The sequence below is a fragment of the Dryobates pubescens genome, chromosome 3 (assembly GCF_014839835.1).
Source record: "Dryobates pubescens isolate bDryPub1 chromosome 3, bDryPub1.pri, whole genome shotgun sequence".
Classification (NCBI taxonomy): domain Eukaryota; kingdom Metazoa; phylum Chordata; class Aves; order Piciformes; family Picidae; genus Dryobates; species Dryobates pubescens.
The window spans coordinates 4,285,406-4,313,018 of record NC_071614.1 but is presented as its reverse complement, the minus strand read 5'-3'; the positions used below and the strand labels follow the sequence as shown (position 1 = coordinate 4,313,018).

General features: G+C 47.7%; 1 protein-coding gene across 2 annotated transcripts; it reads right to left on the bottom strand.

Moving 5' to 3' along the window:
• Window positions 1–8,647: 8,647 nt before the first annotated feature.
• LOC104303489 (transmembrane protein 68) lies at window positions 8,648–26,894 on the bottom strand. 2 transcript variants are annotated; one of them, XM_054179435.1, is made up of 7 exons: window positions 26,610–26,894; window positions 21,426–21,756; window positions 17,783–17,947; window positions 13,414–13,607; window positions 12,391–12,451; window positions 9,757–9,896; window positions 8,648–9,662 (listed from the first exon to the last, which is right to left on the bottom strand). In XM_054179435.1, exons 2-7 carry the CDS (start codon window positions 21,751–21,753, stop codon window positions 9,558–9,560), a joined length of 993 nt encoding a protein of 330 aa, XP_054035410.1. In that variant the 5' UTR covers window positions 21,754–21,756; window positions 26,610–26,894; the 3' UTR covers window positions 8,648–9,557. The 2 variants fall into 2 exon arrangements, with proteins under 2 accessions (XP_054035410.1, XP_054035404.1); XM_054179429.1 differs by lacking the exon at window positions 26,610–26,894 and adding an exon at window positions 23,408–23,555.
• Between the last annotated feature and the right edge of the window lie 719 nt (window positions 26,895–27,613).

Sequence of the window (27,613 nt, the reverse complement as noted above, 5' to 3'; positions counted from 1 at the left end):
CACTGATTGTTTCTGACATCAGGAGCCCTGGCTGCAAACCTCCAGCCAGTGTGACTGCAGGAAACATGAAAAACCACGGGCCAAAATGTTAGCAAATCCTCCCTCTTCAAGCTGTGAACATCCCCAAGCAAAGATCCTTCCTCCACCTGCCCTCAGACACCAGCAGAGGCAATGCAGTGTTTGGGGTTTCCCATGCTTTGTGTTGTGGCATCTGTGAAGTGTGCAACGAGCAGACTGAGCTCCGAGAGGTGGCCATAAAGATGAGGTCCTGGGGGCTCAGGCCACAGGTCCACAGGTTGTGGACTCTCCTTCTCTGGAGACTTTCAAAACCTGCTTGGACACAACCCTTTGCAACCTGCTGTGGTTGCCCCTGCTTTGGACTAGATGATCTCCCAGCTGTCCCTTCCCACTCCCAGCAGTCTGGGATTCTGCTGTGGGGGGAAAAGGGTTTCCTTTCATCTTAAAAAGGTGAATAACTGCACTGCCTGAGTCCCACTGAGCCCTGCTGCATTTTTACAGCTTTTCCAACTGAAGACAACCTGCCCTGCCACATGTGAACCCATCTCTGTGCTGGCAGCAGCTGTGACTGGTGATTTCTTTATTCAGATGGTTGCAATAGGTCAGCACTGCTCTCCAAACAAAAGGGTAAAATGTATGCAATAAAAAGGAGGGGGGGGGGAAGGCAACATCCCAGCAGCCTGTGCAGGATCAAACATTTCCATTCCAGATGGGCTGTTCTAAAAAATAACTAACTAAAGAAAGAAAGAAAGAAAGTGGATTCTTGGGAGAAATAAAACCTTCAGTTTTTCTGCTGAGCTACAAGGTAAATCCAGCACATGCACAGATGCCAGGAAGGGAAACTTGGGTCATGGGCATATGAATTAGCTAGAGCCAGTCATGTTTCCTTCATTCATTCAGTTCATGCAGCTGCCAACACTTGCTGCACCTCTTAAAATTGTCTCTGCCTCACCCCAGCAGTGGCACATTTAGGCTGGGATGAATCACCACCACCTTCTCCCTACACAGCCTGCCTGTGCTCAGCCAAATGCCTTCTCCTCTCCCCAGTTGCAAAATAGGAGCTGTTACTAGCAGCTGAATATTAAACCTGATTAAATGTGATGGAAGCAGGCCTTCATTCTGTCCCAAAAGAGTCAGTACTCCAGGCTCACATGCTTTCCTTCAGCTGCCTCTCTCCTCTGTGGTCTCTTACCTGGCATACTGCCTGGGAAGAAATAAAGCTCCTTCTGAAGGACAGCCCCAACACAACAATTTCCGTCTTTTTGAGGTGGTCCTCCATCTACAGGTGAAATTGCTCCTTTATGTCTGAGTGTATCAGCTTCCCTCACTGTCACACCTGCTAGACCCCCATGGGGTTCAGAAACAGCAGGACTGCAAATATTTGTTGAGGTGGCAACTGTGTTCTGGAACCTGAGTGCTTCTGGGTTTATTTGCAGCTCACATAGATGCTGCCTCCTATTTTAGACATTGGAAACAGGGCCCAAATCCTCAGAGGCTGGATTTGATTCCTGGAGTCTCCTGATTGCAGTTTCTGTAAGTGTGGAAAGGAAGTCTATAGGAACATTTTCAGCCATTGCCCAGTAGCAGAGAATTTGATGATTCCATGACTCCATGATTCTATGACTCCCTGATTCTCAGATTCTATGACTCCATGAGTCTGTTTCCATGATTCTATGACTCCATGATTCCATTATTCCCTAATTCCAAGATTCTATGACTCCATGATTTCATGATTCCCTAAGATTCTATGACTCCCTGATTCCATGACTCTCTGACTCCATGACTCCCTGACTCCCTAAGATTCTATGAGTCTATGACTCCGTAACTCTGTGATTCTATGACTCCATGATTCCATGACTCCATGATTCTAAGATTCTATGACTCCATGATTTCAGGATTCCATGACTCCATGATTGATTCCCTATGAGTCTATGACTCCATGATTCCCTAAGATTCTATGACTCTCTAATTGTATCATTCCCTAATTCTATGAATCTACAACTCCCTAACTCTGTGGTTCTCTAATTCCATGAATCTGTGACTCCATAACTCTACAATTCTGTGAAATTCCCCATGATGACAATGTTCCTATAGGCTTAGTTCCTACACTGACTGCATTCAGATCAGGCCTGGGCTCCAGAAACCACTCTTTACTTGCTCTCCATGTTTTGCTGCACGGTTTGAAGAGACAACCTCTTAGTTATCAGCACATCTACAGCAGCTACCTGGTCCCCCAGCTAATGAAAACTGGTTAACCAGAATAATGACAAAGGAAACATGAATGATACCATCTTGACACTTGCAAAGCTCAGGTGGATTGGCATGATAATGGTGTCTGCTTCCTGCCTTGCAACAGCAGCTGAAGTAGGTTCCATGCTCCTGTTTATACCCAAGAACCAGGGCACCACACACACCCCTGTGCTGCTGTGTGAATAGTGAAGTCAACCTCTACCTGCTCCTGTAGCCACCAGCAGTCAAAGATGTTAAGAAACTAAACAGATTCATGCATCCCAATGGCTGAGATTTCCTAGCTGCCCTTTTAGGTCAGCTCCCCACTCCCATTGCTCCTTGAAGTGTATTTTTGGGCACTGGTGGGTGCTTAGCTGCCCATGTGCCAGGCTTTCTGGACTCCCCTTGCTGGAGACAGCAACAAAAGCCATCCTGAAATGGTTGTCAAATGCTAAATCCACTGACTCACGAGGAGAGCTTTGCCATGAGGCATGGAGTAACCAAAGCAGCTTGAAAGCAGTGTGCTCAGCACCACTGCAGCTCCAGGTATGGCCCTGTTGCTGCACCAGAAGGTAGAATAAATGGCATAGTACAAGAACATCAGGTGGCTCATTTCTTACAGCTGCTCTGCAGACAGCTTAGTGCCTCCCAGAACTGGGCTCTGTGAACACTGCATGACAGAATACTACCAGAGACTCCTCGGTAAAGCTTTCTCACCTGTTAGGAGTCTTCCCTTGTAAGATTTGCTCTCTATGGGGATCTTAAAGGTAGTGATGGGATGTGCACAAAGACCAGAACTTACCCAGGTGAGCTCCTCAGCTCTAGCTTCCAATGTCTGGTCCTGGGCTGGATAAGATATTTCAGTGGGCAGGAAACACTGAAATGGGGCTGGCTGGACCAGCTTGGCTGCTGTCCCTTCCCCTGCTGCTCTGCAGAGGCCAAGCGTTAGCCCTCCTGCAAGGAAAACATCAGCATGGTGTCTGCAGGTGCTGGAGCTTGCTTCCTTGCTCTGCAGAAGCAAAGCTGTAGAGGGATTCAAGCCTTGTCCTGAATGATCCCTAGGATCATCATGGGGAGCCCAGGAGTGTGCAGGAAAGAATGTAGACAAAGACTAATGACAGAGAGAGTAACTGGGCAGCAAGCACAACTGCTGGCTTGCTTTTGAGGGGAAACAGCAACCCTTGATGTGCTGCTGCCTGCTGAGCAAGCCTAATATAGGCTTGCCTACTAAATTACCTTCCACTAGTCTACTGGCTTACAGCTTGCTCCAGACAGGCCCTGAGGGCTGCTGAAGCCTTCTCCTGAGGCTGCCCCTCCCAAACACTGCTCAACTCAGGTGGCACCTTTGGTCCTGAAAAAAACATCAGAGCTGCTTCTGTGCTAGTGCCAGGTTTTGCAAGGAGGAAAGGCAGCCAGGATTTGTTTCTACAAATGGAACTCAAGACTGTCCAGAATGAGGATTCCAAAACTATTCTGGGGTCTGGGTGTGTTTGCTTCAGTTGTGGGACTTGGCTTTTGTTTTCATTAATGTCTTTAGGGACTGAGCCAAGCTGCAGTCAGACTTTTCTCCCAAGCTCACTCTCACAAAGCAAGATCAAAACACCAAAAACTCTGCTTGGAATGTGGAAGTCTATAGTAAAAATAAAAAGCCCATTAAGGAGGCATGCCTGCAACTACTCTGCCTGCTAGTTAAGAAAATTAACCCACTGCCTGGTGAGCAAAAGAAAATCAGATTGGAAAAGACCTTTGAGATCATCCAGTCCAACTTATCACCCAACACCATCTGATCAACTAAACCATGGCACCAAGTGCCTCATCCAGTCTCTTCCTAAACACCTCCAGTGATGGGGACTCCACCACCTCCCTGGGCAGCACATTCCAATGGCCAATCTCTCTTGCTGGGAAGAACTTCTTCCTAACATCCAGCCTAAACCTCCCCTGGTGCAGCTTGAGACTGTGTCCTCTTGTTCTGGTGCTGGTTGCCTGGGAGAAGAGACCAATCCCCATCTGGCTACAATCTCCCTTCAGGTAGTTATAGAGAGCAAGAAGGTCTGCCCTGAGCCTCCTCTTCTCCAGGCTAAGCAACCCCAGCTCCCTCAGCCTCTCCTCGCAGGGCTGTGCTCCAAATCCCTCCCCAGCTTTGCTGTCCTTCTCTGGGCATGAGACACCCTGGACATCCTTCCTCCATTTCTGAATGGACAGGAGTCTTCAAAAGCTTTGGTGGATGTGTAATGCTCCTGTGTAATGTGGTGTGGGTGATCCTGCTCTGGCAGGGGGGTTGAACTGTATGATCATCACTGGAGGTGCTTAGGAAGAGACTGGATGGGGCGCTTGGTGCCATGGTTTAGTTGATTAGATGGTGTTGGGTGATAGGCTGGACTTGATGATCTCAAAGGTCTTTTCCAACTTGGTCTATTCTATTCTATTCCTTATTCTTATTCTACTCCTTATTCTTATTCTACTCCTTATTCTTATTCTATTCCTTATTCTTATTCTATTCCTTATTCTTATTCTATTCTATTCCTTATTCTTATTCTATTCTAATTCTATTCTAATTCTAATTCTATCTTTCAAGGGCCCTTCCAGCCCCTGAAATTCTGTGACTCTGATGTCAGGAGTGGGTTTTATATGGTAAGGAGACATTTTGATCAAAGGAGTGTCTGCAGAGCTCTGCCACAGCCAACTCAGCTCCATGGTGGGGAGGGGGGAAAAGAAAACCCCACTGGGTCAGCCTTGTGTAGGCAGCCTGATGTTAATTCCAAATGGCATCTTACCTTCCTGTAACGTTTCAGACACACACACACACTCCCAAGTGAGAAGTGCAGGCAAACACTTCTGCTTCAGGAAAAAACCAAGCCCTCTCCCTCGAGCTCCAAAGTTTATTGCACTTTGGTGACCAGATTTCTGACACGAAGAGATCACTCTAACAACTTCCAAGCGCTTCAGGAGGCGACAGATGGCGCGCGCTCGGCCTGTGCTGTGACAGAACTCCAGGCAGTTAAGTGGTAGATTTTTGCAACCTTCTGTGCAAAACAAAATTACTCAAAATAAGGGGGGAAACAAAATTGAAAATGAGCAAACAAGCAGATAGAGAACACAGAATTAACCAGGTTGGAAGAGATCTTCAAGATCATCCAGTCCAACCGATCACCCAACAGCATCTAATCAACCATAGCACCAAGCCCCCCATCCAGTCTCTTCCTAAACACCTCCAGTGATGGTGACTCCACCACCTCCCTGCTGCAAAGACATTTGTGTGGAGACTGCTGTTTGGTTTGGCTAGTTCTGAATTTATATATATGGCATTAACATCATTGATCTGTTGTAGAAATACATTCTGGTGTCAGGAAGATGGAGCCAGACTCTTCTCAGCGCTATTCAGTACCAGGACAAGGGGCAAAGGGCACAAAACTGGAGCACAGGAGGTTAGAATCATAGAATTGTTAGGGTTGGAAGGGACCTCAAGGATCATCCAGTTCCAACCCCCCTGCCATGGGCAGGGACACACTTGATCAGGTTGCTCAGAGCCACATCCAGCCTGGCCTTAAAAACCTCCAGGCATGAGGCTTCTACCACCTCGCTGGGCAACCTGTGCCAGTGTCTCACCACCCTCGTGGGTAAGAACTTCTTCCTAACATCCAATCTGAATTTAACCATTTCTAGTTTTGGTTCCATGTAAACATAAGAAGAAAAAAAAACGTTTCTGACTTTGAGGGTGGTAGAGCAGTGGAACAGACTGCCCAGAGAGGTTGTGGAGTCTCTCTCTCTGGAGACATTTCAAAACCCACCTGCATGTGTTCCTGGGTGATTCTCTCCAAGTCATCCTCCTCTAACAGCGGGGCTGGACAAGATGATCTTCAAGGGTGTCCCTTCCAACCCCCACCACTCTGTGATTATCTTTGCTGCTGGCAAGGACCTTCACAGACATGAAGTGACATGAACTAAGCCAGTGAGTGACATCAGACTGCCTCATGGAAGTTTCAGCAGAAATGTTTTGGAGGATTATCTTACTTAACCCCGATTTCCGCGCCACCACACCGATGGAGCAATTTCATGCACTTCCAGGGCTGCTTTTTCGTCCTGTTAACTCTCAGGTGCAAAGAAAAATAACAGCAGGAAAGCAGCCCAGCATCTCTGATGGGCTTAACAGGGATTAACCACTGTGGAGCTAACACATCAAGTGTCCCCACAGCTGTATCCTTCTCTAGAGTAATCGGATGAAGCAACGTAATGGTACAGCAAACCCAACACCGGATGAGCCACACCATTGTGTTGACAATGCTGATTAACTGCTCTGCCTTGCACTTGCAGTGATTAATTTCATATGAAAGCAGCCTAATAATAGCTGTTCAAACTCAGCTCTGCTATTACACAACAGGACAGCAAATTGGACAGCAGGAGATCTGGGTCTTGCAGGCAGATAAGGAGAGCGAGCTGTCAGTACGGCAGTCAGTCTGTTTCTACTTCCAAACAACTTTTAACACCTGGACCCTGGCTATGCTGCTGGCATGAAGACACCTGGAATGCCTTTAGTTATCCAGAGGTTAAACCAGGGCCTGTCTCCTGCCCAACACCCAGTAAAAGGAAGCCTGGCTTATAACCTTGTCTGTCTCCAGGTCTGCCCCACTTTTCCATCAGATCAAGCACACAACCACCCACACCCCAAGTGCGTACAACCAAACCTTACCAGTCTGTGCTTGTGACACTTTCTGCTGTGGAATCTTAAAAGACACTGAAGTGTGGTACTGCTGAGGCTTCCTGCAGCACTGAATCCAACTACTGAAGCTCAGTTCTTGCTGTTTGTGTGACTTTTGTCCTTTATTCCACTGTTGTCTGAGTTGTTCATCGTTCCTTCTGCAGCTTTGTTCCTTCCATCCCTCTACATCCACTAAGCAAGATCATCCCGGGTCACAGCATCTTCTTTACCATGAGGGTGCTGGAACACTGGAACAGCTTGCCCAGGGAGGTAGTTGAGGCACCATCCCTGGAGATATTCAAGGTCAGGCTTGACAGGGCTTGATCTTGTTGAGGATCCCCCTGCTTACTGCAGAGGGGGCTGGACTGGAGGACCTTTGGAGGTCCCTTCCAACCCAGACCATTCTACAATTCCCCATGTCATACTTCTCAAGGGTGTGCTCAAAAGCACTGAGGGCAGGCCATGGATCACCTCAGGTAGCTCAACCCCAGCACAAAGCCTCAGAAGCCTGTTCCAGGTGTCAGTTTTATTGGAAAGTTGTCTGCTTTACATTGTTTTTCTTAATATATATAGAAATAAATACGAAAGGCCTATACAAACATCAACACTTGAAGAGTACCAATACTGCCCTTCAGTCTTTAGAACCATCATTCAATACTTCAAGGGACAAAACTGCATCCAACAGGCCATACAGTTAGTAAAACAAAGTCTACAAACTCTCAGATCCCAAATGTCTCTGCTTGTGCCTTGCAGAACCCCAGAGTCTGATAATTCTGTTACATGTATGGGATATGTGCAGCTGCCTTGGAGAATTTCACACTAGGGGCTGAGGTACGTTTTCCTCAGGGTGGACAGCAAAACCAAAGTCAAACTGAAGTGCTGCTCTGATATAGGAATGTAGGAATTGGGCATTATCACTTTTAATGCCACACTTTGTTAGCATCGGAGCTCTTTAGAGCATCCTGATGAATCAGAAGAACACAACCAGGCCTCCAAACAACCCTGAAGCCCTTTCAGTCACTTCAGAAATGGGCTTTTTTTGTAACATGATTCTTCCTCAGCCTCCAAGAAAGTCAATTCAACGCCACACAAAATGCCTCTGATAGAAAATAATATCCCAAAAGCAAGCCTGGTCCTTCTGTAAACTGCAATTTCTACTCTTGCCCAGCAAGTGATGCTTTTCTAACTCAGGGCATCACCCACATGCACTTTTAGCATCACTGATTTACACATTTTAAAGGGTACAAAGCAAGGCTTAAATGGTGGGAGGGATGGAGACCAAATGGAATACAAAGTTGGGTGGTTGAGCTCTTTGTGTGGTTGGTTTTTAGGTGGTTGGTTGGGGTTTTGTTTTTGAAGGTCAACCCCCAAGAATATTGAAAGAAGATTGTGCAAGAGAGCACAAACCTCTTTTTGTCTTTCCCTTAAGGAGTTTGTCCTCATCCCAAAACTAAAGAGTTCCCAGATGTCAATTTATGAACTGCAGATCAAACTTGCTGGCAATCAGAAGAAATATTTCAGATATTTCCTATTTGGATTAGGGGGAAAAAAACCACCAAAAATACAGGCTTTGGGTCAGAAAAAGCAGAATACTATCACTTACTGGGAGTGCACAAGAGCCCAAGCCTGAAGCCCTTCCCAGTTCATTCCTTTCCCACTTAAGGAAAGCATAAAGGAATTCCCTCTCACCCCTGATTATTAGATAAATAACTGTTTGAAGGCTATGGGTGTTGAACAGTTCACAGTTTCAGGCTATTTGGGAATGGCTCTCTATGTTTTCAAAAGCACTGCTGCTCTGTTGTACCCATTTTTGTCTTTCCTTCACAACAAAGCTTTCTGACTCACGTGACTAAGCAGTGCTCTCCTTTCCACTGCTTCAGGTTTAAGTGCTTGGCTCACTCTTCCAAAGGAAAATTTGTAGATCCACTGAGAACACCACAGGACAGCTCTCTGCTGAAGGGCAGATCTCCAAGCTGGGTCAGCTTGGAACAGCAGCTCTGTGTTGGGTTCTCATTCACCAGGGCTGTTGCCGTAACAAACTTCCTGGGTTCACAGCAATTCTCTGATCAATTTTCACTCCTCCAAGCTCCTTCTGAGCTCCCCCAGTAAATCTAAATGCCATACCTAGGTTTTGCTGGTGTATCTAGAGGGTCTGCAGGCCACAGAACCAGTTCCCCAGCAGCACAAGACCTAAAGGTTTTTATAAGTGCTGGGCAGCATCTGTGTGGGCTGCAAAACCTGGGTCCAGTGACGCTGATCACGACGGGAAGGTTCTAGCTCTGCAGCAGGTCTGACATTCAGGCTAAAGAGCAACCACAGGTGGGGGAAACAGAACCAAAAGACAAGAGACCATGTAGATGAAGACTTGCAGGGTCACTCCTGAAAAACATACTTTGAAGGTAGGAATGCACTTAGCAAAAACTAAGCTCTCGAATGGTTCGAAGTTTGGGTTCCTGAGCTCGGTACTGGAGAGAGGGAAGGGCAAGGGCAAGAGTTTTACATCTTCAGTTATACAGCAGTATCACAAGGACAGTATTTCAAACCTAGTATCAGAATAAGTTACAAATATGACTTTAAGAACATTATAGCTAAAGAGCAGTTTGCTCAGAAGACCTTAATCATCTTTCTTTTGTGCCTGAAATCGTTCCATTAAAGCCCTAAATATATTTCCTGGTATTTTCTGGTGTTTCTCTATTAGAGCTTGGAGTGCTGCTTTGGTCTGCAGGGAAAGAGAAGAGTTTGGGGGTCAGATGAAGTCATCTCTGTGCTGTTCATACGTCAAGACAATGTCTCTATACACATGCACAGCTTACCTTTGCAGTCAGTTCCTCAGCAGTGACATTTGGTTCATACGGGATGGGCTCTCCAATGAATGTTCGAAGCTTGACCGGAAAGCCGCCGTACAGAGGAACTATGGGCAGCCTGATGCGCTCATAGAGAGTCCTCAGGATCCCTGAAGCCAGAAGAATCAGGGGGAAAAGCAGAAACAGGAAAATGGAGGGGAGAGAGGGGAGAGAGAAACCAAAACAAAAAGAGATTGGGATTATTCTGTGAAGCTTTTTCTCAGTAGATCTTAAAAGTGAAAGTGACGTGGCAGGTAACGCAGCCCCGGCCCCAGGCTCTCAAAGGACATCTCCGCTCAAGTGCTACCCTTGACTGGCATAACATGAAAGCTGTGCTAATCATAGAGTCATAGGATGCTTTAGGTTGGAGAGGACCTTAAAGATCATCCAGTTCAAATCCCCCTGCCATGGGCAGGGACACCTCCCACTAGACCAGGTTGCTCAAGGTCTCATCCAACCTGGCCTTGAAACACCTCCAGGAAGAGGACATCTACACACTCCATGGGCAACCTGTTCCAGTGTCTCACCACCCTCAGTATAAAGAATTCCTTCCTAATCTCCAGTCTAAATCTACCCTCCTCAAGCTTCAATTCATTCCCTCTCATCCTATCACTACAAGCCCTTGTGAGAAGTCCCTTCTAGGCTTCCTTGCAGGCACTCTGGTAGCTAACAGCAGACCAGTTTCCACTGTAACTTGGTGTGAAAGCTCTCCTCTAAACAACAGATGCAAAGAGAAGAAAGGAGAAAAACCCAGTAGCTGCCTGTATGAAGAGGAAAGGAACACCATGCAGTACAGGTTACAGTACAGTTGATTTTACAGCTTAGCCTAAGAAACTAGTGCTGGAAGAGTGCTCTGTTCAGTCCCATTGAGGTCTAGGGCATCAGAAATAGCCTTGATATTAGGTTTTGCTTAGATGATGAAGGGAACAAATTTTCCCCTAAAGCTTATACAGCTAAGAAAAAAGTGTTACTCCAGGGCTGCAGAAAGCCTGAGGAGGGGAAATTTAGGCTGGATATTATGAAGAAATTCTTTGCAGTGAGGGTGGGGAGACACTGGAACAAGTGGCCCAGGGAGGTCATGGGTGCCCCCTCCCTGGGGGTGTCCTAGGCCAGGTTGGATGAGGCCTTGAGCAACCTGGGCTAGTGGGAGGTGGCAGGACATGTGGTGTGGAGGAGACTGGTCAGGCCCTTTCTGCTAGCAGTAAGTTGGGGAATATAAACCCAGGGGGTTTAACACTAGTTGATCAGCAGAGATATGGGCATCCAATCAGCCCGGAGGTGAACCCTTCAGACATACACCCATCTACTTGTGTACTGGCTGGAAGACCCAAAGAGCTGAGGAAAGAGAGCAGGCAAATGCAAGGCTCTATGAGGAACCACAGGTTCAGTGCTGAATGGTAAACCAAGTGCAGATTAAATACTTTCCAAACCATTTAATGTTTATGTACAGGCAGAGGTGCAAGCACAGAGCTTCAGGAGGACATTTAAAGAGATTAGATGTCAGCTGCAGACTCCTGCTTGCCTCTTAGCAGGGCAGAAAACCTAAGGCTGGCTGAGCAGATAGAGGCAGAGAACAAAAGTGCTCTAAATCTATCTGCCTTTTTCTGGCTCCTTTCTTCCTCTCTTTAGGGCTTCTGTGAAGGCAGACTGCTATGTGGAGCAGAGCTGAGATCAGTTCTAATGCTGATGTAAAATCCTAGAAACATCTCTGAACACTACCAGAGAGGAAACCTCCAGAAACAAGGCTGGTGTCAAACCTCAAATGAATAGAATAGAATAGAATAGAATAGAATAGAATAGAATAGAATAGAATAGAATAGAATAGAATAGAATAGAATAGAATAGAATAGAATAGAATAGAATAGAATAGAATAGACCAGGTTGGAAAAGACCTTCAAGATCATCAAGTCCAACCTATCATCCAACACCATCTAATCAGCTAAACCATGACACTGAGTGCCTCATCCAGTTTCTTCCTAAACACCTCCAGTGATGGTGACTCCATCACCTCCCTGGGCAGCACATTCCAATGGCCAATCTCTCTTTCTGTGAAGAAATTCTGTGAAGAATTTCTTCCTAACATCCAGCCTAAACTTCCCCTGGCACAGCTTGAGACTGTGTCCTCTTGTTCTGGGGCTGGTTGCCTGGGAGAAGAGACTAAACCCCACCTAGCTACAACCTCCCTTCAGGTAGCTGTAGACAGCAAGGTGGTCTGCCCTGAGCCTCCCTCTTCTCCAGGCTAAGCAACCCCAGCTTCCTCAGCCTCTCCTCACAGGGCTGTGCTCCTGATATCCCTCCCCAGCTTTGTTGCCCTTCACTGGACACCTTCCAGCAAGTCAACATCTTTACTAAACTGAGGAGCCCAGAACTGGACACAGGACTCAAGGTGTGGCCTAACCAGTGCTGAGTACAGGGCAGAATGACCTCCCTGCTCCTGCTGGCCACACCATTCCTGATCCGGGCCAGGATGCCATTGGTCTTCTTGGCCACCTGGGCACACTGCAGGCTCATGTGGGGATTGTGGGGATTATTCCTACAGAGATAAACTAAATACACAGGGACAGATAAAACTACAGGAAACAAATAAAACAGAAAATATCTTACTTATTCCTCCTAATGTCCTGACTCCTTCTCGGACATTTTGTGTAAACATAGGAATGATGGGCTAGGAGGGGGAAAAAAAATGAAGTAAGAATTTAACAAAGATAGCACCAAAAACTTCTCCCTCACTTAAACTCAACAAGCAAGTTCATTTCAGAAGTGTTTCTCAGTCAAGGACATCTAGAGAGCAAAATATTCTTAAAGTTCTTCCGCAAGCTTCCGCTGTGAGGTTTCAAAGTGGAGAACAGGATGAGACTCCAGTGAGTCACTGTTTCAGCAAGTCCATAATCCCAAAGCAGTCCAGGATTCTACAACCTATGGAGCATTTAGGCCTCTCCTTGTCCAGCAGTGTTTGCAGAGTTGTGATTGAAGTGGTTAAACTCTTGTCTGATGTCTATGCTCCAAGGGAAGAGCTGACAGGATTGGGACCCTAAACCTGTCCGATTCATCTCTGCCATGCTGACTGTATTGCATCACACAGGATGGGTCACAGTCAATACCTGTCCCATGATTTACTTCTGCTGCTGAGTATTTGGAGTGGTGTTGAACATTTCAAGTTTTTAGTGCTGGTTTTGAACCTGGGATCTCAGAGATCATCTACTCCAACCCCTCAACTAGGAACGCCCCTCAGCCAGGCTTGGTTGCCCAAGGCCTCATCCAATCTGGCCTCAAACACCTCCAGGGAGGGGTTTGAAGGGTGTGAAGTGTCTCCTGGCTGTAAAATGGAAGAGTTCCTTTTAGAATGAAGCAAAGTTGAAGCAATATAAAAGAGGAAGGACCTTATAAGGCTTTCAAGCACTGAGTCTGAGTCCTGTTTTACCTCTCCATCTCCTGACCACATTATTCTGAGCTGACTCCATAAGCAACAACAAGCGTCTTGAAAAGGAGTTGTGGGAGCAAGCAGAGCACACTCATGCCATTCAGCAATGCAACACCAAATGTATGACAAACCAAACAGCTTTCCCTGGGAGAAACTACTGCAAAGCCAGCACTCTTTGCTTGTACCCCTTGTCCTGTCCCACTTACCACTTTTGCATCGATGGCCACCTGAGCGAAGCCCTTCCGATTGCCCCAGATAATTGTGTACATCTCGTCACTGAAGAGCGCCTCCCGAACCCCTCCTGGGGCAATGGCCAGCAGGGAGCCCTTCTTCAGAGCACTGACACACTCTTCTTTTGGTCCATGCATGACTCCATGTGCATCAAGTAGTATTTTAAAACCTGGAGGGTGGGATAATGAATAAGGACAGGTTAATTCATGCTACCACTGAGTGCAGATTCCCACCTCAGAACACAACAAACCTACTTGTCTGGGAAGACATTGAGGGGGTTGGACTGGATGACCTTTGGAGGTCCCTTCCAACCCAGACCATTCTATGATTCTATGACTTATCTTTCTTGAAGATTTCCACTGAAGCAAACAACCATCACTGGAGGTGCTTAGGGAGAGACTTGATGGGGTGCTTCGGGAGGGACTTGATGGGGTGCTTAGGGAGGGACTTGATGGGGGTGCCTGGTGCCATGGTTTAGTTGATTAGATAGTGTTGGATGATAGGTTGGACTCAATGATCTCACAGGTCTCTTCCAACCTGGTCTATTCTATTCTATCCCACTCTATTCTATCCCACTCTATTCTATCCCATCCTTTCCTTATCAGCCACAGAACTGATCTAGCTGAGTGTGCCCCACCATCACAGACCTTCATTCTTTAACCCCAGGTTAACAAATGAATAGTTTGTTAGCCCAGTAGTCACTTCTTTGTCTCACACACATCCACTGAAGAAAAATCCATATTCTAGTTAAAAAGGCAGAAATGTGTCTTCTCTTACAGCCTGCATAAACTAAGGGCTTGGGAAGGAGAGCATGAGGCAGCATACCATTAGTTTTAGTCTTAACTAAACTCTGATCTCTAACTAGTCTTTGTAGCTGGTGTGGGTATAATTACACCTGATTTATATCTATACATAATTAAGATCTGCTCATAAACATGAGGGCAGAGCACAAGCTGCTTTGCACCTGTCTCACAGTGTCAGCCACCTGGTGACGGCAAGGGTGTCAGCAGTTTTCTCTGATGGGCCTTTAGGACCACAGGGAGAGAGGAATCACTTAGGGCACTGAATCCAACCTTCCACAACTGTAGGTAGCCACATTTCTGCAGAACACCTAATCCCCATGCAACACCTTGTGTACACACCAGACAAGAAGCCACAGCTCCTTTCCTCTGAGGAACTGCGGGAGAAGGATTGGCAAAGTCACCTTCTAAAGAGGCCTCCCAGCTGGCCCTAGGAAGCAGACATGGCCCACACACAACTGCAGTCTCAGTCCTCAAGGCACTCTTTGGGAAAAGGAGAATCCCTGTCTCCCTAAGCAGTACACAGCTACAGAAGCACTACAAACCATGGGAATGTGGGGATTCTTTCTGTGACTAAACTCCAGTATGAAAGGAAAAACAGCCACAGGACCATATCTCATATCCCTCTGTCCCGCAATGCAAGCAACAGAAGCCCACATAACATTGATCAAGCATGAATTGAGGCATGAAACAAAGACAATGCTCAGCAGAAATCTCCAGGTTTCTACAGGAGGTCTCTTCTTAGGTTAGATTCCCTTCCCTAAGTTCTCAAGCTCTATCTTTCAAGACTAAGCACTAGAGAGAGGATCTTTGACCCTCTGCAGGCTCACCCACACCTCCCCTCCCATTTCTCCTGCATAACTGAAAGACATCCAGTTTCATCTGAACACTTGATCAAGACCAGGCAGTCTTAGTCCCAAGACAAACTTATGGCAGTCTTTCTGATCTGATCACAAGAGAAGCAGTGACCCAAGAACAGAGACCCAGGCCTGGGTTGCCAGTCACAGATTATCCAGCAGATTATCTGGGCCCTTTGGGTTTGTCTTCCCTCAACAACTGAATTCATCCACAGAGCCAGAGAATTATGTAGGTTGGAAGGGACCTCTGAAGGTCACCTAGTCCAACCTCCCACTCAAAGTGGGTCCAACTAGATCAGGCTGCTCAGGGCCTCACCCAGCAGAGTTTTGAAAGTCTCCAGTGATGGAGATTCCCCAACTTGTCTAGCCAAGCTGCTCAGGTGTCTGATCACCCTCATGCTAAAAGATCTTCCCACACATCTCGTAAACGTTGCCTGTGTTGCAACTTGTCTCTGGTGCTTCTCATTCTACTGCTGTGCACCTGTGAAAAGAGCCTCTGTCTCCTCTCCATCCTCCCATCAGGTGGTCAAAGACACCAGCAACCCCTTTCCCCACCCTTATCTGGTGCAGACCAAACAAATGCAGTCTCTCAGCCTCTTGTGCATCGTGTGCTTCAGGCCTCCACCATCCCCTGAGTACACCCTGGCGTGTCAATGTCTGTCCCGTGCTGGGGAGTCCAAACTGAATCCCATACTGTGAGATGTGCTTGCACAGCTGCCAAGCCAAGGGAAGAAAAAAAACCCTCTTCACTCAATCTGCTGGCTGCACTCATGCTAAAAAAGCCCAACCTGCAGATCAGCTTCTCTGCTGCAAGGGCAAGCTGCCGACTCACACTCAGCTCGTTCTAGACTGCCAAAGTCCTTTCCTGCAAAGGATTTCTGCTCAGAGAACTGTCACTTGGGATTGTTCCATCCCAGCTGCACAACTTCACACTTGCTTTTGCTGAAGTTTGGGACATTTGTGCCAGTTCATTTCTGTGAAGGCACTCTGAACAGGATCTCTAACCCTCAGCACATCAACTGCTCTCCCAGTCTGGTATCATCAGTGACTTTCCCCTTATCCAGGTATGCAATGAAAACATCAAGTATCAACCCCTGAAGAATGCCAGTAGAAACCAGCTGGCAGGCAGACACTGTACTGCTGAAGCCAATTCTTCCAGACCAGCCATTCAGCCAGATGTCTCTGCAATGCTACTAAGCAACATTTGGGGGACTTCTGAGTATACTCACACCTAGAACTTTAAAGCAGAAACAGAGAAAGCCAAAACAACCTCCCACTTGATAAACAACTGTGCACAAGTATTAACAGCTGCAGCATGGAGCCAAATCTAAGTGATGAAATAGGTCCTGTTAGTCAGCTGTATGCAAAAGATTGGATAAGCAAGTGACAAATCCCAGTCTGTTGGCAGAAGCAGTGGTAGAGGCAACACCATGCTGTTATCAGACTGGAAAAGTTCAGCTTTCAGGGACAAGGCTGCAATAAAACCATACTGGCCAAAGGCCAGGTTTCTGGTAAGACTTGTTCCCACCAAAAGCATCAGCACACTAGAGAAGACTCCTGTAAACTCAGGAAATTAATTACAAGGCCACAAACTGAACTTAGGAAAAGAACTGGCTACTATTGTATCTCTCTCACACACACACAAGCCAAACCCCTCAGGCAATTATCTCCTCCAATCAGCAGTGTTTCTCACTGGGCTGTCCAGCCAAAACTTAACACACAAACTGGAGACACTTCCACAGCTTTCCTCCAAAGAAGATTCTATTTGTAAGTCTTCTTGGGGACAGATTCCACTGCCCACCATACTCAGCTGGGTGGGATACAAAAAAGCCTCACCTCTCCAGGCTCATTCTGTCAGCTTTAACAGCATTGCTTCCAAAAAAACTATTTCTCAATCAGTTTACATTGCCTGGAATAATAAAAAGAGAAACATCTCTCCAGTACCTGAAGGAGGCCTACAAGAAAGCTGGGGAGGGACCTTTTATAAGGACTTGCAGTGACAGGATGAAAGGGAATGGATTGAAGCTTGAGGGGATATTTAGACTGGAGATGACAAAGAAATTCTTGACAGTGAGGCCAGTGAGACACTGCAACAGGTTGCCCAAGGAGGTGGTGGATGCCCCCTCCCTGGAGGTGTTCAAGGCCAGGTTGGATAATGCCTTGAGCAACCTGGGCTAGTAGGTGTCCCTACCCATGGCAGGGGGGCTGGAACTAGATGATCATAGAATAGAATCATAGAATCAACCAGGTTGGAAGAGACCTCAAAGATCATCAAGTCCAACCTGTCACCCAACACCTCATGACTACTAAACCGTGGCACCAGGTGCCACGTCCAATCCCCTCTTGATCTTCCAACCCAAACCATTCTGTGATTCTATGATCTTACTGAAGTCTTTGCTACCAATTAATACAGAGACAATTGTTCCTCCTGTGATCTTCTCCTTGTTTCCAAACAAGGAAGGTGTTGCTCAGCCAGAAGCATGACCCATCCTTGCCTGGTCCAGCCTGTAAACTCCTTGTTTGTAAAGAACAAGTTAGAAACAGCTGTACTTCCAACACTTCCACTGTGTTTGGGTTGAATGTCTGCTCTGAGAGCTGTGCTCCTGTGGCACAGCTTTTATTAATCCTACTGTAAAAATAAATAAGCAGAGTTCTCAAAGTGCTTGCTTACAATGAAGTAGGGTTACCTGGTAATCTAAAGACGAAATGATCAGCTACTGCATAGCAGTATCTCTTCTTCTCTATCAGAAGTCTAGCCATGAAATAGATACAGTCAGCAGGAGTAGCTCCATGATAGAACACAATAAGCCCTGGTCCTTCAGGAATGTTTTCAGTCCCATGAAGCTCATAACCTGTTAGGAGTCAAAGGCATAAAGGATGTCAGGTTTGGTACAGTTCCACCCTACAGAAACTAAACCACGGCAAGCTGGCAGAGTGACAATGATAGCAATTGATGGCAAGAGCAAAGCCACCACTAGAAAGTCAAGAGGTGACTCATGGCATTTACTGAGTTGCTTTCACAGGGAATTCAAGTTCTGTTTAAAGCAGAAGAGTCCCACTGAAAGAAAGAACAAAACCCCCCTGAGAACAAAACACTGGCTCCCTGTCTTACACTGTATCATTTCTCCTGCAGTTCCCTGTCTTCAAGGCTGCTGAGTGCTCTGGATCAATGGCTCCAGAGACATCAAAATAAGGATTGGAGTGGTGAAACACAACATTTCAAGCTAGTATTTATTGAGAGTTCATTGCCACCAGGAACTGGTTAAGATCTGACATGCCAGCATCCCTTTACATGACCCCTTTTGCTCAGGGATGGGAAGCTTACTTTTGTTACTTCTCTCAGAGCTACAGCTGCTCCATTTTCCCAGCACTAAGTACTAAAAGCTACTGGGGGCTTCACATGTTTAATTACAACATAGAAAAACCCCCCACACAAGTTGCTCACTGACCTTACATTTCTAATGAAGTTAACAGTGCAGAATACATTCAGTTAACACAAAACACCCAAGCACATCATAGAATCAATAAGGTTGGAAAAGACCTCAAAGATCATCAAGTCCAACCTGTCACCCAACACCTCATGGCTGCTAAACCATGGCATCAAGTGCCACATCCAATCCCCTCTTGAACACCTCCAGGGATGGTGACTCCACCACCTCCCTGGGCAGCACATTCCAATGGCTAACAACTCTCTCTGTGAAGAACTTTCTCCTCACCTCAAGCCTAAAATGGTACAAAATGGATTCAGTTAATACTGAGCAGTATTCTTGCAGCATCTGGTTTGGAGGGGGATTAAATAAGAAAGACAATACAAAACAAAACAACAAAAACCCAAACCCCAAAGCCTGTCACTTAATCAGGTCTGCAACTCCCATTCCATTATTACTTTTGTTAATGATGAAGCTCCAAATTGAGACTGGATATCAGGAAGAAATTCTTTCCAGTGAGGGTTGAAAGACACTGGAACAGGTTGCCCAGAGAGGTCATGAATGCCCTCTCCCTGAAGGTGTTAAAGGCCAGGTTGGATGAGACCTTGAGCAAGCTGGGTTTGCGGAAGGTGTCCCTGCCCATGGCAGTGGGGTTGGAACTGGATGATCTTTAAGGTCCCTTCCAACCCAAACCATTCTATGAATCTATTTTACTTTCTATACCTGTGGTGCTGCAATACATGGCAAGGATATCACCTGTACATTCCCAGGTGACCACTAATGGTGCTCCATAACCAGAATGATACCTATCTAGCACTTGTATGTGAAGTCAATGGTATCACACACCAGTCTGGGGCTTTCTGAGTGTGGGGTTATTTTTGGTTGGGTTTACTGTCCCCAGTGCTGTGAGATTCAAGATGAAAAGTTCTTCTTAGGATACATTGGTTAGCAAAGTTTGTGTGTAGGGGGGAAAACCCAATCACAAAACATTGCATTCTTTAGGAAGAGAAGTGTATAGAGAACGTGGAAGCAGCTGGCAGGGCAGAAGGAAGTCAATGAGAGACTGGATAAGACTTTTTCCTGTGTAAATAAAAAGTTAAACCTTACAAAAAGGAAAAGTTACTAAGAATGAAAAGAGCCAAGGCCTTAAAAAAATCATTCTGTTATGGGGGGGGAAAAACCCACCCAAAGTAAATACCTTTTTATTGTGAAGTGAGCATTTAAAGCTCTTTGATGTAGCTGTTGATTTTGGTCTAGTGTACTTTGCCAGATTTGAAAGTTACATCTTAGTCTTACAAAGCCTATCTGATACAGCCCCTGCACCATCTGGTTATCAAAGCCTTGAAAACCTGCTTCCCTTTGACTGGAGAACAAATAGAGATGATTTTCAAGAAGGATTTGTTCCTTATGTAAATTGCTCTTAAACATCTCTTTCTCCTTTAGCTGCATTGAGACTGAATGGTTCTGAAAGAGGCTTATGATTTCCTCAGAAAGGAGAAGGCAAATCATTTATTAAGTCTCTCTTTATGTAAGAAATAATAGCAGAAGGACAAGGAGCAGAGCCCTTAGTTTTGACAGGAAAGTAGCTGTCAGAAATACAGAGAGAGAAAAGGGAAAAAGCAGGGATCTGTAACAGTTCAGAGCTCTAAGCAGCAACTATTGCAGGAACTAAGTGCTCCTTTTAGCCATCACTTGGCATTGTATGGTAAAAGACTGCTTAAGTGCAATCCAAGGATGCCGAGACGCTGGCTGCCAGGGGACTGGCATTCACCGCCGGTGTTCATATCCTGACTCTGAAATAATGGATCCAATTTTTAGCAGAGCAAACACTGCAGGTCTTTTGGGAATGAGGAAATCCAGGAGCAGTGAGGAAAAGGAAAACAAAAATAGATTCAGCAATTAAAAACACAGGCACAACTGTATCTTTATGCAATTGGATGAAAGACCTCAGCTGGTAGCAGCAAAGGAATAAATGCCTCAGACAAAACATTTTACATCCTGTCCTGGGCTTGGCTGGGGTAAAGGTAATTTTTCCTCACCAGTGGCTGGTGTGAGGTGATGGTTTGGGTTTGTGCTGGAAACACTGCTGATAGCACAGGGATGTTTTAGCTGTTGCTGAGCAATGCTTGCACAGAGTCACGGCCTTTGCTGCTCCTCACACCACCCCACCAGTGAGTAGGCTGGGGGTGCACAAGAAGCTAGGAGGGGACACAGCTGGGACAGCTGGTCCCAACTAACCAAAGGGAAGGATGGACTAGGTGACCTTCAGAGGTCCCCTCCAACCTACATAATTCTCTGGCTCTGTGGATGAATTTAGTCTATTGAGGGAAGACAAACCCAAAGGGCCCAGATAATCTGCTGGATAATCTATTCCCTGACATTCCAGCCCACATGACATCATGCTCAGCATATCAGGCTGGGGGGGAAGATGAAGGAAAGGGGAGAACATTACAAGTGATGGCATTTGTCTTCCCCAGTATCTGTTATGCATGATGGAGCTGGCTGAACTGCCTGCTCATGGGAAGTGGTGAATGAATTCCTTGTTTTGCACTCCTGCTGTGCATGGCTTTTGCTTTACCTGTTCAGCTGTCCTTATCTCAACCCACATGCCTTCTCACTTTCACCCTTCTGATTCTCTCTCCCATCCCATCTGGAGGGAGGGAGTGAGCAGCTGTTGGGGGCTGAGCTGGCAAGCCAGGGTTAAACCCCATCCAAAAAAGTCTCAGTGGCTTTTTTTCCTCTGAAGCACCACTGGCAGTCATTGAGAAAATGAATGAAAGAAACAATGGCCTGGATTTTCAATTTCCTGCAACAGCAGCAACAAGCAGGTAGAAATTGGTAACTCTGAAAGGTAAACCAGGAAGAGGAGCTTCAGCAGCTTGTAATGTCAGATCTTGCTTACCATGCCATATTCTTCCATGTCCATCCCATAGGGTAGCCAGCATTTGTTTTCCACCAGCCCAAAAGTCATGGGAATAAGCTTCCTTTAGTTCATTCTTCCTTTTATAAATATGAAGAAGGAGAATGGAAGTATAAAAGAGGATGATGATACTTCCTGGAAGTATAAAAACTACTGCCAGTGGCAAAAGCACCCATAAAAGGTAGACTGCATAACTCAGATAGTCTTCAATGTGCTCCACGCCAGTCCATTCTCCCAGGATGTAAGTCAGGCAGGTCAGGTAGGACATGGGCATCGGTCCTGCAGTACAGGATTCATTTCCACCTATCATCTCCTGCTTAATTAAAAACAGAAACCAGCAGATTAAAAAAAAAATAACACTCCTCCAACCACACAGACCTGCCTGTACTCTTCAACCATGGAAAAGTCCTCTCTGCTTCATTTTAGTCACATCCCCTTCACCCCAGGCCCCAGCAGCACCTCTTAGAAAGGGAATGGTTCACACAGCCAAACTTTCACTTCATTTTCTTCAGCCCTTTCCTTTTGTGCAATGGAAATGCTGACAATTTGAATTGAGAAAGGGAATGCCATTGTTCCATCCCAGGCTAAGATCCTTATCTCATTACAGACTGCTCAACTGATGCAGATCCAGATGTGTGATGTCACCAACACCCACTGCCACCTCATTTTCTGTCTTCAGAGAGCTGTATCGATTAGGTTCACTTGTTGGTTTACACAGCACACTTCAAAGCTTCTCCCAAGCACTAACTGCAATCTCAAATCCAATGCTATAAAATATCTACTGGACACTTTCACTATCCACAAGCATAGGATGACTCAGGAGGAAGATGGCCAAGCAGAGAGACCTCTAACTGTACCTGGAAACTCTCAGAGAGCAAAACGCTGAGCCCCAGAGCACAACACAGAGAGGCAGCAGAAAGGACAAGGAAAAGGATCATGGAAAATGCTCCAGAAGTTTTAACAGCTCTGGCTTTACCTTGTCTGGTTTAAAGAATCTCTCTTCTCCAGCACCAGCTCCTACAAAGTTTCAGGGCTAGACTTCTCTGAGCTATTTCACAGACTTACAGAACAGATCCATAGAATGGTTTGGGTTGGAAAGGCCCTTACAAGATCATTTAGCTCCAGCCCCACCACCATGGGCAGGGACAAGTTCCACTAGACCTGGCTGCTCAAGGCCTCATCCAGCCTGGCCTTGAACTCCTCCAGGGAGGGGGCAGCCACCACCTCCCTGGGCAACCTGTTCCAGTGTCTCCCCACCCTCACTGTAAAGAATTTCTTCCTAATATCCAGCTTAAATCTCCCCTCCACAGGCTTTCTGTAGCCCTGGAGTAACACTTTTCTTAGCTTTGTAAGAATTAGGGGGAAATCTGTTGTTCCCTTCATCATCCAAACATGGCAAAGCCTGTACACATGGCTATCTGCAGTTCTAAACCAACATAAATAATATCTTGGTGGAGAAAAGTTTTCCTGGACTAGAAGAAAGTGATCCTAGTCTAGAATAAACTTTTGGTCAAGATTTGAAGTAACTCTTAGTCAGGAGTGGGAATAAAAACATGTTCCAACTATAGCAATGTAGGCTTGTGGAGAGAAATGGATTAGGAACTGTAGTTTCTGGGAGAATCCAAGCTTGGGATTGTTGGGGTTTGAGTAAAAGCTGATTTACAGCACAAATGATTGCAGAGTTCCTATGCCTAGACAGACACGTGCCTGCTCCTCCTTTAGTCTTGCCCTGTTCTTGTGAGCAGCCAAGGGACTGAAAATCAGGAGATTGTTTTGCTAGCACCATCAGAACCCCAATGACCACAAAAACTGGGAAGGAGAGCAGCTGTACTCCACATTTGGTAGGAGATACTGAAATGTGTACTAGAGCAGAACTCATTCACTTATCTCTCCATTCCCCCCTCCCCATTCTGACAGAGCAAGGATGTTCCTTTTCCTTCTGTCTGAAATTGGCCTCTACCCACCTTGCTCAAGGTGACTCCTATTAAGAAGAAGAAAGCTGACCCTGTGACAAGGACTTTGCTCTCACAATCCATGCCTGTTCCACCAATTCAGGCTTACAGCATTTTGCCCCTCAGCATGTCCCTGAGGCCAATGTTGAGGAGCAGCTGATTATCTTCAGTGCTGTCCAAGCACGTAGCATCAGGACATGCACTTCACTGATTTCATGCATGTGTGCTTGGGGGGGGTGAGTTGGGGGGGGGAAGGACAGGAAAGAGAGACCTGTGGGAGAGCAAGAGAAAGCTCTCTCTCATTCCAGCTGCCAGAGCCGAACTCCAGAACCTGTCAGGCAGCAAACACCCACAGCAAGGACCAGAAACACAGCTTGTGAGACCAAGCAGGATTTAGGAGTAGCACTCAACACTACAATATTTATCAGACTGTTACATCTGGACTTCTCCAGTGGATCCACCTACTAGCTGGAGAACAATATGGAGCAGGGGTTATGGCACAGAAACACTTTTCAAAACTCAGAGGTGATTACATAGCTCTAGAGATTACTCAAAATTATATAGCTTTTAAAAGCCTCCTTACAATTGTACTCTCCTGCCTATTGCCTCTTAAATTGTTTGTGGCTTTCCCCAGACACAAAATCCTCAGCAAGTACATTTAAAGTCCTGTCCACACACGTCAGCCTTGCAAAGTACTACTTGTCCTCTGCCTCTAATGGTAGATGCAAGACCTGAGATGCAATCACCACAGTTTTATAACTTCACCTGCACAGCTATGCACTCACCTATAATAGGAATTAAAATCTGACACCTTCTTTGCTGCCAGACACAGAGGAAACAGCTGAAGCCCTGCCTTCTCCCAGGGACAGTCAACTCTGCTCTGAACAACAGAGTTTCCTCAGCTTGGAGAGAATCACAGAATAACATCTATTGGAAGGACTCACTGCACAGCACTCAGCCAATCTCTTGCTCACCAAGAAGTCAGATCAGGTTGCTCAGGGACAGGGCCAGTCCAGTCTGTAATACTGCCAAAGGATGGAGATCCCACTGCTTCCCTGGGGCCCTAATCCAGTGCTTAAGCACCCTCATGGTGAAAATGCTTTTCATAGACTCATACAATGGCTTGGGTTGGAAGGGACCTTCAAGACCATCTAGTTCCAACCCCGCTGCCTGGGACCTTCCACCAGCCCAGGTCGCTCAAGGCCTCACCCAGCCTGGCCTCGAACTCCTCCAGGGAGGGAGCATCCACGACCTCTCTGGGCAACCTGCCCAGTGTCTCACCACCCTCTCTGCAAACAATTTCTTCCTAATCTCCAGGCTACATCTCCCTTCCTCAAGCTACAACCCATTCCCTCTCATCCTATCACCACAAGCCCTTGTAAAATGTCCCTCACCAGCTTCCTTGTAAGCCCCCTTCAGGAACTGCAGGGCTGTAATGAAGTCTTCCAGGAGCTGTCCTTTCTCCAGGCTGAACAGCCTCAACTCTCTTTACTCTGTTTTCCTTATTCTAGCTAAAATTCCTCTTACTGCAATTTGTGCCTGTTGCCTCCTGTCCCTTTGCTGAGACCCTTAAAGGACTTCTTGTATTAACAGCCACCAGTGACACATTTCCTGTTGTGCAGTTCTAATTAAATATTTTCACTTTAAGCTCAACTTCCTAACAGAGCAGCTTGTATTTAATTTCCTCAGATGAAAAAGATGCAGTTTCTCATTTGCCTAATTACAGCACACGCTGACTTGTGAAGGCTCTGCTCTGACAGGGAGGTGCAAACCAAGCCATCAGACAACTCCTTTCCCTGGCTTCTAGCAGATGATCCAGAAAAATACTGAACTAAACTACAACAGTGGTCTCCAGCTGCAGCCAGCAGACCCTAGGAGAGCTGAACCCCTACTGATCATGTTAGGAGCACCAGTTATGGAGAACAGAACAGAACAGAATAGAACAGAACAAAACAGAACATGAATTAACCAGGTTGGAAAAGACCTCAGAGATCATTGAGTCCAACCTATCACCCAACACCATCTAATCAACTAAACCATGGCACCAAGTGCCTCATCCAGTCTCTTCTTAAACACCTCCAGGGATGGTGACTCCACCACCTCCCTGGGCAGCACATTCCAATGGCCAATCTCTCTTGCTGGGAAGAATTTCTTCCTAACATCCAGCCTAAACCTCCCCTGGTGCAGCTTGAGACTGTGTCCTCTTGTTCTGGTGCTGCTTGCCTAGGAGAAGAGACCAACCCCCTCCTGGCTACAACCTCCCTTCAGGTAGTTGTAGACAGCAAGAAGGTCTGCCCTGAGCCTCCTTTTCTCCAGGCTAAGCAACCCCAGCTCCCTCAGCCTCTCCTCACAGGGCTGTGCTCCAGACCCCTCCCCAGCTTTGTTGCCCTTCTCTGGACACATTCCAGCAACTCAACATCTTTCCTAAACTGAGGGGCCCAGAACTGGACATAGGACTCAAGCTGTGGCCTAACCAGTGCAGAGTACAGGGGCACAATGACTTCCCTGCTCCTGCTGGCCACACTGTTCCTGATGCCGGCCAGGATGCCATTGGCCTTCTTGGCCACCTGGGCACACTGCTGGCTCGTGTTCTGCTACTGTCAATCAGTACCCCCAGGTCCCTTTCTGCCTGGCTACTCTCCAGCCACTCTGACCCCAGCCTGTAGCACTGCAACACCTCACGCTGCAAACCACACAATTTCAGCGTAAGAAATGTGTAAGTGGAACCCCTGGGGAATGTTCCAGTATCTCCAAACTACAAAGGTACTGCAAAGCACCACAATTAGCAATACCACCAAAACCACACACATAAAGAACAACAAAACCCAGCAGGCCCCGATAATCCTGCTAATGGCATCTGCAACTGGAGCCATCCTGGAAGTCAGAGGGTGGTTGCGTCCTTGTTTTGAGGCGAGCCGTGGCCTGCTCCCTGCCTCGGGGACAGCAACACCGTGGCTCCTTCTGCAGGAGGCTGGAGCGGGGTCGAGTTTCTTCTGACAAGAAGGACACGACCCCGGCCCGGCTGCCCCAGTTAAGCCCCCGCCGGTCTGCCCGGCTCCCGCCGCTGCTCTCCCGCACCGCGCTGCGGCCTCAGTTCCTGTCCCGGTGGTAAGTACAGCCGGGCCCCAAGCTCGCCGACGGCCAAGGCAAAGCCACCTCCCGCTCGGGGACCGGACGGGGACCCTCTTCACCCGGCCCGGCAGCGCCCGCTCACCTTCCCGTGGCGGTGGCGGCTCCGGCTCCAGCCCCGCGCCCGTGCCGGGGCCTGGTTTTACTTCTCCGCCCGCCGCCCCCGCAGAGGCCGGGTGCCCGCGGGGCGGCCAGGCTAGGGCGGCTCCCCGCGGTGGGGCGGAGGCGGGAGAGCACCGTGCCGCCGGCAGGCGGCCACGGAACAGGCGGGGGGCGGCGCGGGGGACGCAGAAAGACCGAGGGCGGCGGAGGGGAGCAGATGCGGAGGAACTTCGCGGCGCCGGGGGCGCGGGAGCCGCCCGGACCGTGTCCGCCGCGCACCGCCCGGCACTTCCGGCAGCAGAGGGGCGAGCGCCGCCAGGGGGCACCGCGAGGTGTCGCGCCCCCGCGCGGCGGGGCCGGGCAACGGCAGCCGGCCAGGAGCTGGGGAGGGCTGGGCAGTTCTGGCGTGTGCCTTGTGTCCCGTCCTAAACCTTCCGCTGCCGCAGGGCTGAGGTGCTCTGGCGTGTCCCTTGTGTCCTGTCCTAAACCTTCCGCTGCTGCAGGGCTGGGGTGCTCTGGCGTGTGCCTTGTGTCCTGTCCTAAACCTTCCGCTGCTGCAGGGCTGGGGTGCTCTGGCGTGTGCCTTGTGTCCCGTCCTAAACCTTCCGCTGCTGCAGGGCTGGGGTGCTCTGGCGTGTGCCTTGTGTCCCGTCCTAAACCTTCCGCTGCTGCAGGGCTGGGCAGTTCTGGCGTGTGCCTTGTGTCCCGTCCTAAACCTTCCGCTGCCGCAGGGCTGAGGTGCTCTGGCGTGTCCCTTGTGTCCTGTCCTAAACCTTCCGCTGCTGCAGGGCTGGGGTGCTCTGGCGTGTCCCTTTGTGTCCCGTCCTAAACCTTCCGCTGCTGCAGGGCTGGGGTGCTCTGGCGTGTCCCTTGTGTCCTGTCCTAAACCTTCCGCTGCTGCAGGGCTGGGGTGCTCTGGCGTGTCCCTTTGTGTCCCGTCCTAAACCTTCTGCTGCGGTTGCAGCGGCATGCTCCACGACCAGGCTC